This window comes from Neomonachus schauinslandi, chromosome 3 (genome assembly GCF_002201575.2).
Source record: "Neomonachus schauinslandi chromosome 3, ASM220157v2, whole genome shotgun sequence".
NCBI lineage: Eukaryota > Metazoa > Chordata > Mammalia > Carnivora > Phocidae > Neomonachus > Neomonachus schauinslandi.
In genome coordinates this window covers 78,647,937-78,664,291 of record NC_058405.1, presented here as the reverse complement: position 1 = coordinate 78,664,291, position 16,355 = coordinate 78,647,937, and the positions used below count along the sequence as shown (strand labels likewise).

At 41.9% G+C, this 16,355-nt stretch overlaps 1 protein-coding gene across 1 annotated transcript; it reads left to right on the top strand.

The window, feature by feature from the left end:
* Window positions 1–2,920: 2,920 nt before the first annotated feature.
* SAP18 (Sin3A associated protein 18) lies at window positions 2,921–10,635 on the top strand. Its single transcript, XM_021678224.2, has 4 exons — window positions 2,921–3,235; window positions 3,424–3,533; window positions 10,025–10,147; window positions 10,410–10,635. The coding sequence occupies exons 1-4, from the start codon at window positions 3,107–3,109 to the stop codon at window positions 10,564–10,566; spliced, it is 519 nt and encodes a 172-aa protein (XP_021533899.1). The 5' UTR covers window positions 2,921–3,106; the 3' UTR covers window positions 10,567–10,635.
* The last annotated feature ends 5,720 nt before the right edge of the window (window positions 10,636–16,355 follow it).

The following is a 16,355-nucleotide window of genomic DNA, read 5'->3' as shown; positions in this document are numbered from 1 at the left end:
AGCTGGGTCCTAAGGTGTGCACACATTCAGTCTCTCTAGATAACACCGGTATTTCCACAGTGGATGAGAGCAGTCTATAGGAATTCCATTTTCTCCATATCCTTGCCCATACTTGTTAGATTTTTCCATTTTGACCAATCTGAGTGAAATGTTACCTTGTTGTGGTTTAAATGTGCATTTCTATGATTATTCATGAGCTTGGGCATCTTTTCATATGTTTATATGTAATTTGTGTTTTCTCTTCTATGAAATGCCTATCATGACTTGTGCCCACTTTTCTATTGGGTTGTATTTTTTTATCCAATCATAGGCATTCCTGGGGGAGGCTTTTTTTAAAATAGCAAGATATAGCATTCATACAGAAGAGTGTAAAACATACACTGTTTAAAGAATGCTTTAAAATCAAAAACTGCGTAACCACCACAGAGGTAAAAGAATGTTGCCAACACTCCAGAAACACCTCCTTTGTGCTCTCCCACCCTCATCACAGTCTTCTTTTCTTAGAGGTAATTACCATTATGACTTTTGTGGTAATTACTTCATCACTTTTCTTTTTATTGTCTTATCACCTGGGAATGCATCCTGAACAGTATAGTTTAGGATTGCCTGCTTCTGAATGTTATAAAAATGGATTCACACAGTATATTCATATTGCTTCACATAGTTGTAGTTTCATGTAGCTGTAGTTTGTTCATTTTTGTTGCTGTATAGTATTTCATTGCTGTTTGGTAATCTTGTTTCTGTATAGTACACCACGATTCACTGAACTATTGTCCTCGTGATGGAATTGGGGTTGTTTCAAGCTTTTTGTTCTTATAAAACTGCTAAGAATATTCTTGTAATATCTCTGGATACACTTGAGCAAGATCTTCTCTAGGGTATATACCAAGCAGTGGGATTGTTAGATCTAAAGTACACATATCTTCAACTTTACTAAATAATCCTAAACTCCTTTCCAAAGTGGGTATACCAGTTTGTGCATTCACCGCATTAGAAAATTCTCATTAGTCTACCAATAAATATTGTCAGTTTCTAATTTTTGCCAAGCTAGTGAGTATAGTTTGTTACAAACCAAGCAATTAAAGCCAATCACTATGGTTTTAATGCATTTCCTGATTAGTAATGAGTTTGAGCACCTTATATGTTTATTGGCCATTTGGATTTCTTCATTTTAGAAGCACTTATTCAATTATTTTACCCATTTTCTATTGGGATGTCTGTTCTTTTCTTTATATATCCTGGACACTGACTTTTGTCAATCATAGATATTTTTTCCCACTCTGTGGTTTATGTGTTTCTTTCTTTATGATGTATTTTGAAGGTCAGGTTTTGTGTGTTTGTTTGTTTTTCAATTTAAATCTAGTCAAATTTATCAGTCTTTTCTGGTTAGTGCTTTTCATTTTATTTATTTATTTATTTATTTATTTATTTATTTATTTACAGAAAGAAATAAACTTGGCTTTACTGGAAAGAGTTTCTACATCTGATGCTCTCAGTTTCTCATTGGGCCCTATAGCCTTATTAGGAATATTTCCTCTGCCTGCAAAGTGGCTCAACATGAGAGTGTATCATCTGTTGATTATTGCTTAACAATATTTCCCCTTAATAATAGTTGAAGATCCAACAAAACAAAACAAACAAAATACCCCAAACAATCAAAAAGCTAGCAGTCACTGTGAAAAAGAAGATGGGGAAAATATAAAATGTATGCAGAAATGGTGGGGCACATACAGACCACATCTAATTAGCATGCAGAGGGACTTTGGGGTGACTTTGTAACAGTGATCAAATACCTCTTTTCCTATCAATCCCTTAAAGCCTAAGAACTTCACCAAACAACTTCCCCAGCCCACTGCCTTCACCCAGGCAGACATAACCATCCCAGTTTTGGAACTCCCATAGCACTTTGGTCTCTTACCAGAAACACACTGTGAAAATTAAAACTCAGTTATTAGAATTAGATGTCCTCTTGCTAGGACTCCAGGTACTGGGCAGGCTCCTCCACTTGCAAAAGTGTCTTATCTGTCTCAGTTTTCACAGTTCCTGGCTCATGTTTCTGGTTGCTGGTACTTGGGAAGCTTTAATAAACAATTATAAATGACAATAATCCAAAGAGAACATAAGTGCCTTTTACTGTCATATGGGTGGCTAATGTTAGAATTGAGACTAAGAGCCTACATCCTGAGTCTTTCACACACAATGCCAAAGATATCTAATGTTTCCCTGAAGGATAACTCTTCTCATGTCATTTTCCTGCTGAGAAACAAGATAAAAAACTTAATAACTTAAATGGCTCCCCATCACCTGGAGAACTCTGGACTCCTCTTAATATCTGCTCATCATCCCCAGTGCTCTCCATCTCTGTTCTACTGTATAAAGTAGTGCTTTTTATGTTACATATTCCTGGTTAGTGCTTTTTATATCATGTATTCCTTTTTTTTAATCCTGGGATTTGCTTTTTATTTATTAATTTTTTTTTCTTGGTGCTCCAATCCATTGATCATGAAGATAGTTTATGATGTTATATTCACAAAGTTCTAGTTTTGTTGTTCACATTTCGGTCTTTGCTCCACTGTGGTGTGCGAAGAATCCAATTCACTTTTCCCCAGTACAGATCACTAATTATTTCGTGAGCACTTACTACAAGGCATTCTGTCTTCCCCTCAGCTTTGCAGAGCCTCTTCTGTTTTCACTCAGGGGTCCACATACAAGGGTCCATTTCACAACTTGTTATTCCTTTATTAAAGAGTTTGATACTTTGCTAATAAAGTCATGTTTTTGCTTACTCACCTCCTGTACGACTCTTAAGAATGCCTAACTTATCCATTACGTGGGGAAAAAATGCCACCGCAAGCTCGTTTGGCCTGTGAACACTGCAGAAGGTCATTTCCTAGGCCACCAAGGACCCACCAAGGGGAGCATCCCTCAAAAACTCCGCCCCGCGGACGCCAAGGCCCGCCTTTTTCTGAGGACGCAACCCGCCGCGCTGCCGGGCCCGGGCACACGCGTCGCACAATGAACTGCGCCTGCGCCAGCAAACGCCCCGCCCCTCCTCCCCGGTCTTCTATAAAGCCTCGAGCTTCTCCTCGCGAGAGAATTCGTTCTCATGCTCGCTGCAGGGGTCGGAGGTCAGAGCGAGCGTCTCGCGGGCGGTAGGAGGAAGATGGCGGTGGAGTCGCGCGTTACCCAGGAGGAAATTAAGAAGGAGCCGGAGAAACCGATCGATCGGGAGAAAGTATGGGGTCCGAAAAGAGGTGGAGGTGGGCCCGGCGGGGCGGAGAGCGCGGCCTGTGTGAGGAAGTCGGCGGTGTTTTGCTCCCCGGGCGATTCGGAGGCCGCGGCGTCTCCAGAGGGGAAAGGAGCTCCGGACTCGCAGCCGCTTTCTTTAACTTCTGCCCTTTCTTTTCCTCTTCTCGCTCCTAGACGTGCCCGCTGTTGCTGCGTGTTTTCACCACCAATAACGGCCGCCACCACCGAATGGACGAGTTTTCCCGCGGAAACGTACCGTCCAGCGAGCTACAGATCTACACTTGGTGAGAGCAAGGGGGGTCGCGGGGTCGTGGCGGGGGGTGGGGGGGTCAGGCATTAACATTAAGTAATGTCCTATGCCAGTGAAGAAATATCCTCCTTGGTTTTGCTTTCTCTTACTCGGGGTCTTTGGGCCCAGCTCTCAGAAAGTTATAGGTTTTAGCTGTTAGGTAAAAGGGGATTCGCCCATCTTGTAATACTGTTACGTTTAATGTTCAGAGTTTTGGGTGGTGAAGAATTGACGCACGCAAGATTGCTATCACTGTTGTGGCTGCTTGGTACAAATATAATATGCAGATAAATAAAATGCAGTAGCTGCCGTTAAGGGGCTCATAGTCAAATAAATGGAAATCATGGGATATTTATCCTCAGGAGCATTTCTGTGTAATATTAAGCCTTGGGTGCTAAACATTAAAAAATCAAAAACCAATTGATTTCTGATCTGGTGCTTAATGGGAAAGCTTTTGATGTGTGTTCCTGAAGACTTGCCCCTGAATGTTTATCTCTTAGGTGTACCCTCTATACCCCCAAGTCTGTCTAGGGCCATTACATATTGCAAGCTTATCTTTAGAGCTGCATATATTTCTTTAGTTTGACATCATAATGACTGTTTAGTAGCAGTGAAAGGTTAATAAGTTTTAAAAATAAGTCTTGTGGTAAAGATATATATAACATTACATTTGCCATTGTGATTTCTTAAGTCTGTGAATCAGTTGCATCAATTATATTCACATTGTGCAACCATTACCTATTACCAAAACTTTTTCTCCCCGCCGCAGAAGTTCTGTACTCAGTAAGCAATAACTCCCCATTCCTGATAGACTCTAATATAGTTTATATCTATATGAATTTGCCTATTCTAGATACTTGTGTCTGCTTGTGTAGTGGACTCATACAATATTTGTTGTGTCTGGCTTATTTCACTTAGTATAATATTTACAAGGTTCATCCATCTTGTTGCATGTAACACAACTTCATTCTTTTTTATGGCTGAATATTCAGTGTATCAATATACCACATTTTGTCTATCCACTTTTGTGTTGATAGGTACTTGAGTTTCCATTTTTTGGCTTTGTGACGCTGCTATGAACCTGGGTATACAAGTATCTGTTTTGAGTCCTTGATTTCAGTTCTTTTGGGTATATACCTAAAAATGGGATTGCTGGATCATATCGTTATTATATGTTTAACTTTTTGAGGAACCGCCAAACTGGTTTTCACAACAGCTGCACCATCTTACAGTCCCAGAAGGGTGTGTAATTTCAAACTGCGAGTCCAGCATAGTAGAACTCGATTCTTTAAAGATTGGGACCTTATTTGTCTTTTGTAGGTACTTGTTAAATTTATGTAGTATGATTTTAGTTCAGCATCATTCCAGGATAAAGTTCCAGGAAGTTTGATGTAACTTACGAGGAAGAACTGTTACTAATGTATTGATGAAAACCTCTGTTCAGAGATTAAAGTATATACTTCTTCCAGCAGTAAGAGTTCCTATTTGCCAGGTGCTGTGCTTAGATTCTGAGGGTATGACGTAAAGAAGGTACTGCCCCTCCCTGCAGTAAGCTCAGTCTAATGGAGAAAGCAGATGAATAAATACTAATTAGGTAAGACTTTCGGGTGAAGATGGCAGAGTGAGATTGTTCCAGAGATCCTCTACTCCTAATCCAGAAAAAAATTGCAGAAAAATTCTGCCCTAAATTGTCCTGTCCCTGAACTGCAACCAAATAAGGAAAGACAACCTTATGTTATACCTCAAATTGATGGCAAAAGACAAATATTCTAAAAGACTGAGTGGTTGGTGTGACAGCACAGAGCCCTGCCCCCTTTTCCAGAAGCAGTACTGAAGGAAGATTAGTCAATAAATCTTGGGAATTCTCCATTTGTAGAAGTAGATTGAGGGACTAAGTAGGCAGGAAATAAGTCAGAGAAAAAGGAATGGAGTCCGGAGGAGCCTAGCAGAAGTGAGTTGAGTTTGCCAAAGTTTAAGGCACTGTATGGAGTTGAGGGAACAAGCCAGACACCACATTAGTGGTCAGTCTCCTGTGCTTGGGTGGGGGTCATTGAACAGGTTATTGAAAGAGAATTACCTAGGTAGCTGTATCAGGGTTCAGCTAGAAAAATGGAACCAGTAGGAGATCTGTATGAAGAGATTTATTACAGAGAATTGGCTTACATAATTCTGAGGGCTGTCTAGACACCTCTAAGTCCCCAATCTATGGGGCGAGCTCTAAGGAAGGGCCAGGCTGGAACTCTTAAGCAAGAGCTAAAACTGCCCACAGCAGCCTGAATTTCTTCTTCAGGGAAACCTCCGCTCTGCTCGTAAGGCCTTTTCAACTAATTGAATCAGGCTAACTCAGATTGATTGAATGAGGCTGACTCAGATTATCTGGAATAACTTATATTTAAAGCCAACTGGTTATAGACTTGGACCACATACACAAAATACCTTCTAGTAACACCGTTGTTAGTGTGATTGAATAACAGGTTGTAGCCTTTGTCAAACTGACCCACAAAACTAAGCCTCACAGTCACACAGCAAAGACTTCAGTCCCAAGAGAGCGCTTGCGTTCCTCATCCATGTACTCTAGCTTTGGACTAGTGGTCAAAAAGCAGCCCTGGCACTCCCAGCCGTTGGTCTAGGGAGACGGACCTCAGGTTGGAAGCTTGTAGGAGATTTCACAGTCAGAACTGATAACAGATGTAAACAAAATTCCCCAAGTTTGTTAGGAACAAGATGACAATATGGAAAGTATTTTTAGAAAGGAAGAAAGAACGCTTTCTGGTATACATCATAAGTATGTAGGTGTACCAGGGAATAACTGATGTGGAATAATTAATATCAGAAGATCAGGTTAAATAACAACAAAATCAGTCTTGCCTCAGACTTCATCAGGACAAAGTTAAAATAGCCCGGGGAGGGGCGCCTGGGTGGCTCAGCTGTTAAGCGCCTGCCTTCGGCTCAGGTCATGATCCCGGGGTCCTGGGATCGAGCCCCGCATTGGGCTCTCTGCTCCGTGGGAAGCCTGCTTCTCCCTCTCCCACTCCCCCTGCTTGTGTTCCCTCTCTCGCTGTCTCTCTCCCTGTCAAATAAATAAAATTAAAAAAAAAAAAAAAAGCCTGGGGAATTATTGCAGAATAGAACTCTGACAGAGTAAATAAAAAGTTACAGAATTAGGAGGTGATAGGGGTAACTGAATCTTTATTTGAAATTTTATAATTCCTTCAATTTTACTTTTTTCTTCTGTTATGCAAATTTTATTAAAAATATGTATAATATTTGAAACAAATTATAGTTTTGTATTATAACTCAGTATGTATAATATGCTTGATAATCTTAAGATTTTTTTTTCTGTAGCATTGTGTATACGTAAAAAAAGATACCTACAGTGATGTTAACATCATTGGTTATTTCTGGTTGGTGAGATTTGGGATATAATTTGTTACATTTTTGCATATGGCTTTCCCCTCTCTTTAAATAACATGGGCATGTGTCAAGTGGAGAAAGGCAGTCATGCACAGCTTCTCACCTCTTCCTTGCATGGCCACATAAGAGTGACCTGGGGCCTGGAAAGGTGTTTTGTTTTGTTTTGTTGTTTTGTTTTGTTTTGTTTTTTGTTTTTTTAAAAAGATTTTTATTTATTTATTTGACAGAGAGAGAGATAGCGAGAGCAGGAACACAAGCAGGGGGAGTGGGAGAGGGAGAAGCAGGCTTCCTGCCGAGCAGGGAGCCCGATGTGGGACTCGATCCCAGGATCCTGGGATCATGACCTGAGCCGAAGGCAGACGCTTAACGACTGAGCCACCCAGGCACCCTTGTTTTGTTTTTTGCAAAGAGATAAAGAGCCCTCAAATCCTATGCTGGGCAGATGTCTTTGGGAGTATCTTTCCCTGTTCTGGGTTAGATGTGTTCTTTGTTCTGCCTGTGTGCCATTGTATGGCACCTGACCTGCAGTGTCTGTTCTCAGAGGTCTTTTACCTGCAGCACAAAAAGGGTGCATGCAGACTATCTGGGCATCAGCTACAGGGTAAGACCTGCACTCTTCATGAAGCAGATCTTGTGCTGTCTTTTCTCATTGCAAGTAAAGCATCGTTCCCTCTGTTGTCTCTGTGAGTTGTGTCTGTCTTGGCAACCCCAGCACCTGCAAACTAATGCAGTAGGTTGATATCCTGGGATTGCTGCTTCAGGTGGTTGGTCTCCTCCCCTGGTGGTGGGAACAGGTGTCACTTGTGTGACATAAGTTTTATACAGAAACTTTTAAAAACTGAGATGGAGATGAGTCAAAGGCAGTTAAATAATGAGGTAGAAATCAGTGATGGTGGGGAATGGAGAAGACGATATGATCTGTATTTAGGAGGTAGAAACAACAGGATAGAGATGGGAAGAACTTAACAGTGCTTACGGGTTTATGGCCTGAGCAATGAAGTGGGTGATGGGAGGGGTTTTTTTTGTTACTTTAAGTAGGCTCCCACCCAGTGTGGAGCCCAGTGCAGGGCTTGAACTCAAGACCCAAGCTGAGATCAAGTCAGATGCTCAACTCACTGAGCCACCTAGATGCCCCAGTGATGTTAGTTCTGATGGTACTAGGAGAGAGCCAGGGCATGTTTTGGGGGGGAAGGCTCTTCAAGGACTATCTGGTGTCCTTTGTTTTCATTTTATAGCCCCCTATAGGCAAAGTTGTTTCAGTTCCACATCATCCATTTCATTCTTCCAGTTGTCGTGAAAGAAAACTATAAAAATTTACACTGTTACAGTTTGCTAACGATTTCCAAGATGCTCATATTTTGAAAGATTTTTCTAGGTTGTGCCATATTAGCTCAAAAGTCTGTTTTAAGTTCTGAGTTCAAATAAATATTTGCAGGACAAGAATATGTATTGTGAAAGGAACCTATGCTTAGTCCTAAAGAAAATTTCATGTTTCATTGGTCTTTACGGCTCTATCTGCTGTAAAACTCTTAAGATTCCATCTTTAGGGGGCACCTGGGTGGCTCAGTCGTTGAGCGTCTGCCTTCGGCTCAGGTCATGGTCCCGGGGTCCTGGGATCAAGCCCCACATCGGGCTCCCTGCTCAGCGGGAAGCCTGCTTCTCCCTCTCCCACTCCCCCTGCTTGTGTTCCCTCTCTCGCTGTGTCTCTCTCTGTCAAATAAATAAAATCTTTAAAAAAAAAAAAAAAATGCCATCTTTAGAAAAAATACATCTTTATGAAAATGTTTTCCTGTCACTGATTCTAAGATGCATTCCAACTTTAGACATGGTGAAATGTGGAAAAGTACATGCTTTAGAAATAAGGAAATAAAATTATTTTAATAGTTTGGATTAATTTGGACTAATTACTCTTAAGAAGTAAGTCACTAGGCCAATAAGATGTTACATAGCAACAAAAGATAGCAGATGTAATCCCTGAAGTCTTTTTTTTTTTTTTTTTTGGATTGGTGTATTTATTTATTTCTCTTTTTTTATTATTGACATATAATGTATTATTTGTTTCGGGGGTACAGTTCTGTGATTCATCATTCTTACACAACACACAGCAGTCCCCACAACCCATACTCTCCCCAATGTCCATCACCCAGCCACCCCATCCCCCAACCCCCCTTCCCTCCAGCAACCCTCAGTTTGTTTCCTGAGATTAAGAGTCTCTTATGGTTTGTCTCCCTTCCTCTCTGGTTTCATCTTGTTTCATTTTTTCCTCTTTTCCCCTATGATCCTCTGCCTTGTTTCTTAAATTCCACATATCCGTGAGATCATATGATAATTGTCTTTCTCTAATTACTTTGCTTAGCATAATACCCTCTAGTTCCATCCATGTTGTTGCAAATGGCAAGATTTCCCTTTTTGAGGGCTGTGTAATATTCCATTGTGTATATATACTACATCTTTATCCATTCATCTGTTGATGGACATCTGGGCTCTTTCCATAGTTCGGCTCTTGTGGACATTGCTACAGTAACATTGGGGTGCATGTGCCCCTTCGGATCACTACATTTGTATCTTTGGGGTAAATACCCAGTAGTGCACTTGCTGGGTCGTAGGGTAGCTCTATTTTCAACTTTTTGAGGAACCTCCATACTGTTTTCCAGAGTGGCTGCATCCACTTGCGTTCCGATCCCTGATGTCCCTTTTAGCACTAATAGTCTGACTTTATAATTCATCATCATTTCAATCATTGAGGCTGGTAAGAGGAGTTTATAGGGGCAGATAGGATTATTAGCTCCTTTAAAATCAAGTATAGGGGCGCCTGGCTGGCTCAGGTAGAGCATACGACTCGACCTCAGTGTTGTGAGTATGAGTCCCATGTTGTGTGTCGGATTACTTAAAAATAAACTCTTAAAAAAATAAAAAATAAAATTAACTCAAGTATAAGACCTTGACAGCCACAATTCTAACAGGTTACAGTTCAGACACACATAATTAACTCATTATATGTCAATATTTTTGTTATATTATTGTTATATTGTTGATTAATCAGATGTAATGTTTTCTTTTTAAAAAATTCAGGATGGATGCAACTTTGAAAGAGTTGACTAGTTTAGTAAAAGAAGTCTACCCAGAAGCTAGAAAGAAGGGCACACACTTCAATTTTGCTATTGTTTTTACAGATCCTAAAAGGCCTGGCTATCGGTAGGTAACTTTTAATTTTTAATTCCTATAATCTCTTTGGTTTTTATGTTTTAATTGATAGGAATAACCCCTCCCCTTTTAATGAATCTCTTTGGTGGGGGGAATGTAAATTTTATTAATATCTGATGTAGCTTAATGTAGTAATTAATTTTTAACCATGCCATAACATAATGGAGCAAATCCAGTCCCGTGTTTACTTTGCAATGCATATTTAGTTTCATTGACTTGTGATCCATTAACAGTTGGGTCTCCTTTTCTGCAGAGTAAAGGAGATTGGCAGCACCATGTCTGGGAGGAAGGGGACTGATGACTCCATGACCCTGCAGTCGCAGAAGTTCCAAATAGGAGACTATCTGGACATAGCAATCACACCTCCAAATCGGGCACCACCTCCTTCAGGGCGCATGAGACCATATTAAATTTTATTTACTATTTCTTGAATTATTTTTCATTCAGTTATGTAAAATAAATTCTTTTTCTTCCCCTCATCATTGCCATTAAGCCTTCAAAGTCTAAACAAATTGTAATGCGTCTATCTAGGAATTAGATTTGGCTGTGTTATGGTATGGATATTAATAGAAAGTCCATATGTTTTTAGTCCTTCTGTAAAATATGAAGAAAAGTGCTCTTAGCATCCTTTGTAAAATTGTATTGTTAAATACATGTGTGCAATCAACTGGAGTGTGAAAGTTCATGATGGCATGGGAACAGGGTTTAATGTAGTATTTGGGGTTTATGCTGAGTAGTGGAGGATGGTATGTTAAAGCCCAAATGGGGCAGAGTGAGAAAGCCCTGGGATTAAGTAGAGGGCAAGTTTGTGGCCTGGACTGTTGCCTGCAGTTAGAACAAGGACGAGGTGGCATTTTGGAATAACATGAGCTGAGGCAAGTTGAAAAAGCCATGTGTGCTCGAAGAGACAGGCCTGCCTAAAGCAAGGTACAGCGACATAAAAAGAGGAGAATGGGTGCCACGGTGAGAGCTTTTTATGTTTGAAAAATGGGGAGAATAGCGCATTTTGAAGATAGGAACCAGTATAGAGGAAACAAGGGTTAGCACTTAGGGTAAAGGTGGAAAGGTTTACCTTGAAGGTCTAAAAATGGATGAAAGAGGAATCTTAGGATCCAGGAGCAGAGCCAGGGATATGGTGAAGTTGAGTAAATAGAGGCTATTGATACGTGGTGTTACCAGTGCCAGGGACTGGCTTGTATCTGAATATCTGGAGAGTCCATATGCATCGTGGTTGAGACCAGCTGGCCTAAACATTTTTGCACCAGGAGCTCTGCAGCCTTGGACAAGTTACTTGAATCTGTTTGTTTTTGTTTGTAAAATGGCGAGGACAGCCCATGGGATTGTGGCGATTAAGTATTTCCAGAGGCCTGACCTGTAAGAAACAGTAAATACTAGCTATTAGCTATAAAGTAGTCAGAGCTAAAGCCATATCTTCTGTGGCCCCCTTATGTTCCCATCTTGAAGTTTCTAGAGTGTGGCCAGTGTGTAGTGAGTCTAAATTACCATAGTCTGTTACAGTAGGAATTGGAAAACGTATATTCCAAAATGAAAAAATAGGTGCTAGCAGTGATTTCAGTCAGATTGCGGGCATTTTATCTTGTGTACACAGAAGCAGCCTTTTAAATGTAATGGTTCCGTGGAATTGGTCTGTTGCAAAGCCCATCACCAGGCACAGAGACCAGCCCAGAACCCAGATCTGGTGCCTCTTCTCCTCTGAAGTTTACCCCAAACCCTTACATTTTTTTTATTCATTCAGACTAGATAGACTTGAGTTCTGTCAGTCATAAAGTAATTTAAACTGATTTTGATTTGATTTTTGAGAAGAGCCATGGTTACCTTCCTATTTTGGGGAAGAAACCGATTTACTATGCAGAGGAAGAAGGCAGGAACTAAATACAGGACCTTCGTAAGCCACTTTTTGATATGGTGTGAACTACAATGAGGGATCTCTTGTTAATTCCAGGTTATTCTCCCAGTAGTTTTTGTTTTTTAAAGATTTTATTTATTTATTTGACAGACACAGCCAGAGAGGGAACACAAGCAGGGAGAGTGGGAGAGGGAGAAGCAGGCTTCCCGCCAAGCAGGGAGCCTGATGCGGGGCTCGATTCCAGGACCCTGGGATCATGACCTGAGCCGAAGGCAGACGCTTAACGACTTGAGCCCCCCCAGGCGCCTCTCCCAGTAGTTTTAAAGCAGTTTATTTACTTGGTTCCGACATGGAATTTTTACTTTAAAGATTTCAGTCTTCTACCAAAAGTAAGTTAAAGACTACCTGATGGATTTATTATTGACTATAATGCTAATAAGAATCAGACAGCTTGTACTTAGTCCTTATTTACCTCTGGCTTTGGTAAGTATGGCTTATGGGTAAGTAACTGAGTGGTTTCCTCAAATATAAAATAGAAATAAATGGTCACCATGACAGCACCGTGCTCAGTGCTTAGTATCCTGACAGCCTCTCTTGCTCGTAAGGTATTTTCTGGAGTTGAAATTTTCCCCTTGGAGTATGTGTTCTAGCTCACGTGTTGCCTATAATTTGCCTATCTTTTGAGTTTCCTCACAGTACGTGTACGTGAACTTGGTATTTTAGGTTATTTTTTAATAGGGAGTCTCACTGTTACATTCGTATTTAGATTTTACGAAATGTTACATCCACAGTAATCACTTGCTCGGGTGGTGTTTGAGACAGTGGCGGTGTGTGTACGTGTGTGCGAGCGCACGCATGTGAGGGGGAGAGCGCTATTACACTGTTAGCTTAGGTTTACAATTCTGAAACTTAAACTGTTACTCTTCAGTAAAGAGCTGGACTCAGCCTGCCTCTTGCTATTCAAATTCCAGACTTGAGACCTCAGACTTTGAGAAGGCCACACCCTGAAACAGCTCATCAGAAATAGTGCTGGGCTGTGCTGGGCCTGAGGAACTTGACTGTGTCTCCTCACTGAACCTTCCCAACCAAGCTGCAGAGACTAGTTCCCATTTAGAGATGAGATTGAAGCCCGCTTTAACTAGCACGTCACAAGTGGGTCACATGAACCTAGGAACAGATGTTGAAATACGCATTTCCAAAAGTAGTGTTCTTTCATGGTTTACTTTATCCTCAACTCTGCACCCTGGCTTCCACCCACACCACAGGTTACTGTTCGTTTAGGGAAGTTAATCCTCCGCAATTGATCTCTACCAAGGTGCATCGTCTTGAGTATGGACCGGTTTCAGTTTTTATACAAACCAGAACGCCTGTCTTAAATGAGAAGATCCTGGCTTCCGGTTGGAGGGTCAGAGCAGCCGAACAAGGTCTGTGTGTTCCAAGTTGTGTTCTATTGCTTGGATATAGGTGGTTTTGCCAACAGCTGTAATTTCTTGGGAGTCTGCTGTGGAACAAGCCTGAAGGAAATATATTTATTCATGGATTTTCTTGCCCCTATAGCAAGTCTAAAAAGCAATTTTAATACTAAATACTGGAAAATAATTTTACTAAGCAAAAATCATTAACCTGAGAATGTTATGCAGAATTTATTGTAGAAAGGTGTGCTCGTTACTACCAGCCCCGAAAGCTTGTTGGGAGGAGCCAGTGAAATGGTGTTGAGTGTGCCTGATGGTGAATATTCAGTGAAGAGCTATTTACAAAGGAGATAAAAGGCATTTGGTGCCCCCTTGCTTTGTGCCTTCGGCTGTCAGAATTTCCTGTCCAGACTAGCAGCTCCTAAGAAAACTTAAGATAGGAGTTGAGATTACAGCAGTTTCTGTTGTGAATGAGGTGAACCTCCTGAGGCATTTTCAAAATCTGTAGAGTGACTATTGGGAACTGTCAGAATTTGTAGTATTCCTGATGACTTTAACTCCTCTCGCTTTCCAGTACTATGCCAGGGGGTAAAATGTATTTGAAAAGTGCCTATCCGGTAGCAGCTACTAGGGCCTGCCCGGCGGTACGCAGAGAAATCTGACCCAGATACGGATCCTCTTTGGGAAACCTCAGTCTAGTCATGGAAGTGCAAATGTGATGAAAGGTGGCGGGGAAAGTGTCATGACAAAGACAGTTGCTACTGATGATGGCATTTGAGCTTGTCCAACTCCTCAAAGAGGTTGGGTTGGATTTGTACTCCGGATACAGGCTCTAGCATGAACTAAGGCAGGAACGTGAAAAAGGAAGAACAGTCAATGGAGCCCTGAAGAACTGTTTTGACTGGAGATCAGGTAAAAAGGAATGTCTGATGCCACCACAGTTATCTGGGTGAGAATTGGCATAGTGGCAGAGGGGACGGGTGAGGGACCAAGTCCCAGAGATCTTAGGCCGCCAAGCAGATCTGGGGTGGGAAATGGGGCAGGGAAAAGGAAAGTCTTTTTTTTTTTTTTTAAAGATTTTATTTATTTGACAGAGACAGCGAGAGAGGGAACACAAGCAGGGGGAGTGGGAGAGGGAGAAGCAGGCTTCCCGCAGAGCAGGGAGCCTGATGCGGGGCTTGATCCCAGGACCCTGGGACCATGACCTGAGCTGAAGGCAGACGCTTATGACTGAGCCACCCAGGCGCCCCGAAAGTCATTAAAGCCACAATGCACTCATCCGAAAAGTCGGGACCATAGTACCTACTTCATAAGAGTTGATCTAAGAATTGGTTATTGTATTTAGGAAATTCAGGAAATGTATTTAGAACTGTGCCTAGCACAGTGAGCTCTCATGTTTGATGTTAGTGCGAATTCATTCAGGAACTTAAGTTGCTAAGTATCTGCGTAATGAACAAAAGCAAACAAGATTCTTGCCCTTACTGAGTTTATGGTCCAATAGTAGAGACAAAAATTAAATCTACACTGGAGTATTTTCTTACAGATTCTACCAGGCACTGCGAAGGATGACAACGGGGTGCTCAGAACTAAGCAGGAGGACCTTTGGGAAAATAACAAAATGACATTTCACCTGAGACCCGAAGCTCCTTTCAAAAAACAAGGAGGGGCGCCTAGGTGGCTCAGTCGTTGAGCGTCTGCCTTCGACTCCGGTCATGATCCCAGCGCCCTGGGATCGAGCCCCGCATCGGGCTCCCTGCACAGCGGGGCGTCTGCTTCTCCCTCTCCCTCTCCCCCTGCTTGTGTTCCCTCTTTCACTGTGTCTTTCTTTGTCAAATAAATAAATAAAAATCTTAAAAAAAAAAAAAAAACAAGGAAACTCCGCTAGCATAGCACCGAAGTTTATGAAGCGTTTAATGTTAAAGAATCCCGGGCTAGAACAGGCTGGCTGCGGGCCCAGCTGGCTGATGCGGCTCCCAAGTTGTCAGACCTCAGCTCCCTCTTACTCTCCTGCTTGGCTCTGTTCCTGTCACATGGAGAAGGTGGCCAGGAGCTCCAGGTGTGCATCTCTGCACACCCAGAAAAGTGTTTCCCAGCAGTTCCCAGAGTCCTAGAATGGGCTCTCGCTGACTTGACGGGTCATACGCCCATCACTGACTACACAGGTCGGGGATTGTGACACTGCTTGGTTGAGTCTGGAGCTGGGCTGTCAGTTCTTCCAGGAAATCAGAATATTGCTTTCCTTTAAAGGGCCAGTAGGGTGGGCAGACAAACCAGGCATCGAGGGCAGATGGAGGCGAGGGTGTTAGCTAAGCAGAGTGGGTAGGATAAAGTAGTGTGTGTGAAGCCCCGCGGCAGGAAAGAAGGAAAGGAAAGGAAAGTTGGCCTGTGTGGTTGAGCACAAGTTGCAAGAGAACAGGGAGAAGTAACCTAAAGGTCATTACATAGGATGTTGGATTTCATTTTGAGAGCAATATGCAGACGCTGCAAGGGTTTTAAGCAAGAAACAGGCTTGCAAGATTCTAACACCTGAAGCTTGGTAAGCTGGAAGCGTCGTTGTTCGAACAAACTGGGATCATAGTAGAAAAGCAGGGTCAGAGAATGAAAAGTTTTGGACAAATGGAATTTGGGGGGCCATCAAAACAAGTTGGGGATACTAGCAGCCAACCAGAAATGTTTACTACAATATTCTTCATTTCCCTTTGCTCCTCACCCCACCCCCCTTCTCTTCAGTCCACTGCAGTTCCTAGGTCCCCTTCAAAATTAATCAGTGCTGTCAATACCATCAATTTGACAGAATCGATCACTCTCAGTGAAATATTTTCTTACTGCTTCACTAGCCTCTTCTCAACCTCCTTTGCTAGACTGCTCTGCATCTGTCTTCCAAAGCGAGGAGAACTCCAGGGTGAGTCCTCAGTTTGCT

What these genes read in the sequence shown, in the direction of transcription:
- SAP18 (XM_021678224.2), top strand. Translation starts at nt 3,107, where the DNA reads ATGCTCGCTGCAGGGGTCGGAGGTCAGAGCGAGCGTCTCGCGGGCGGT. An exon ending in AACCGATCGATCGGGAGAAA is followed by an intron (nt 3,236 to 3,423) that starts GTATGGGGTCCG and finishes TCTCGCTCCTAG; the next exon opens with ACGTGCCCGCTGTTGCTGCG. An exon ending in GAGCTACAGATCTACACTTG is followed by an intron (nt 3,534 to 10,024) that starts GTGAGAGCAAGG and finishes TAAAAAATTCAG; the next exon opens with GATGGATGCAACTTTGAAAG.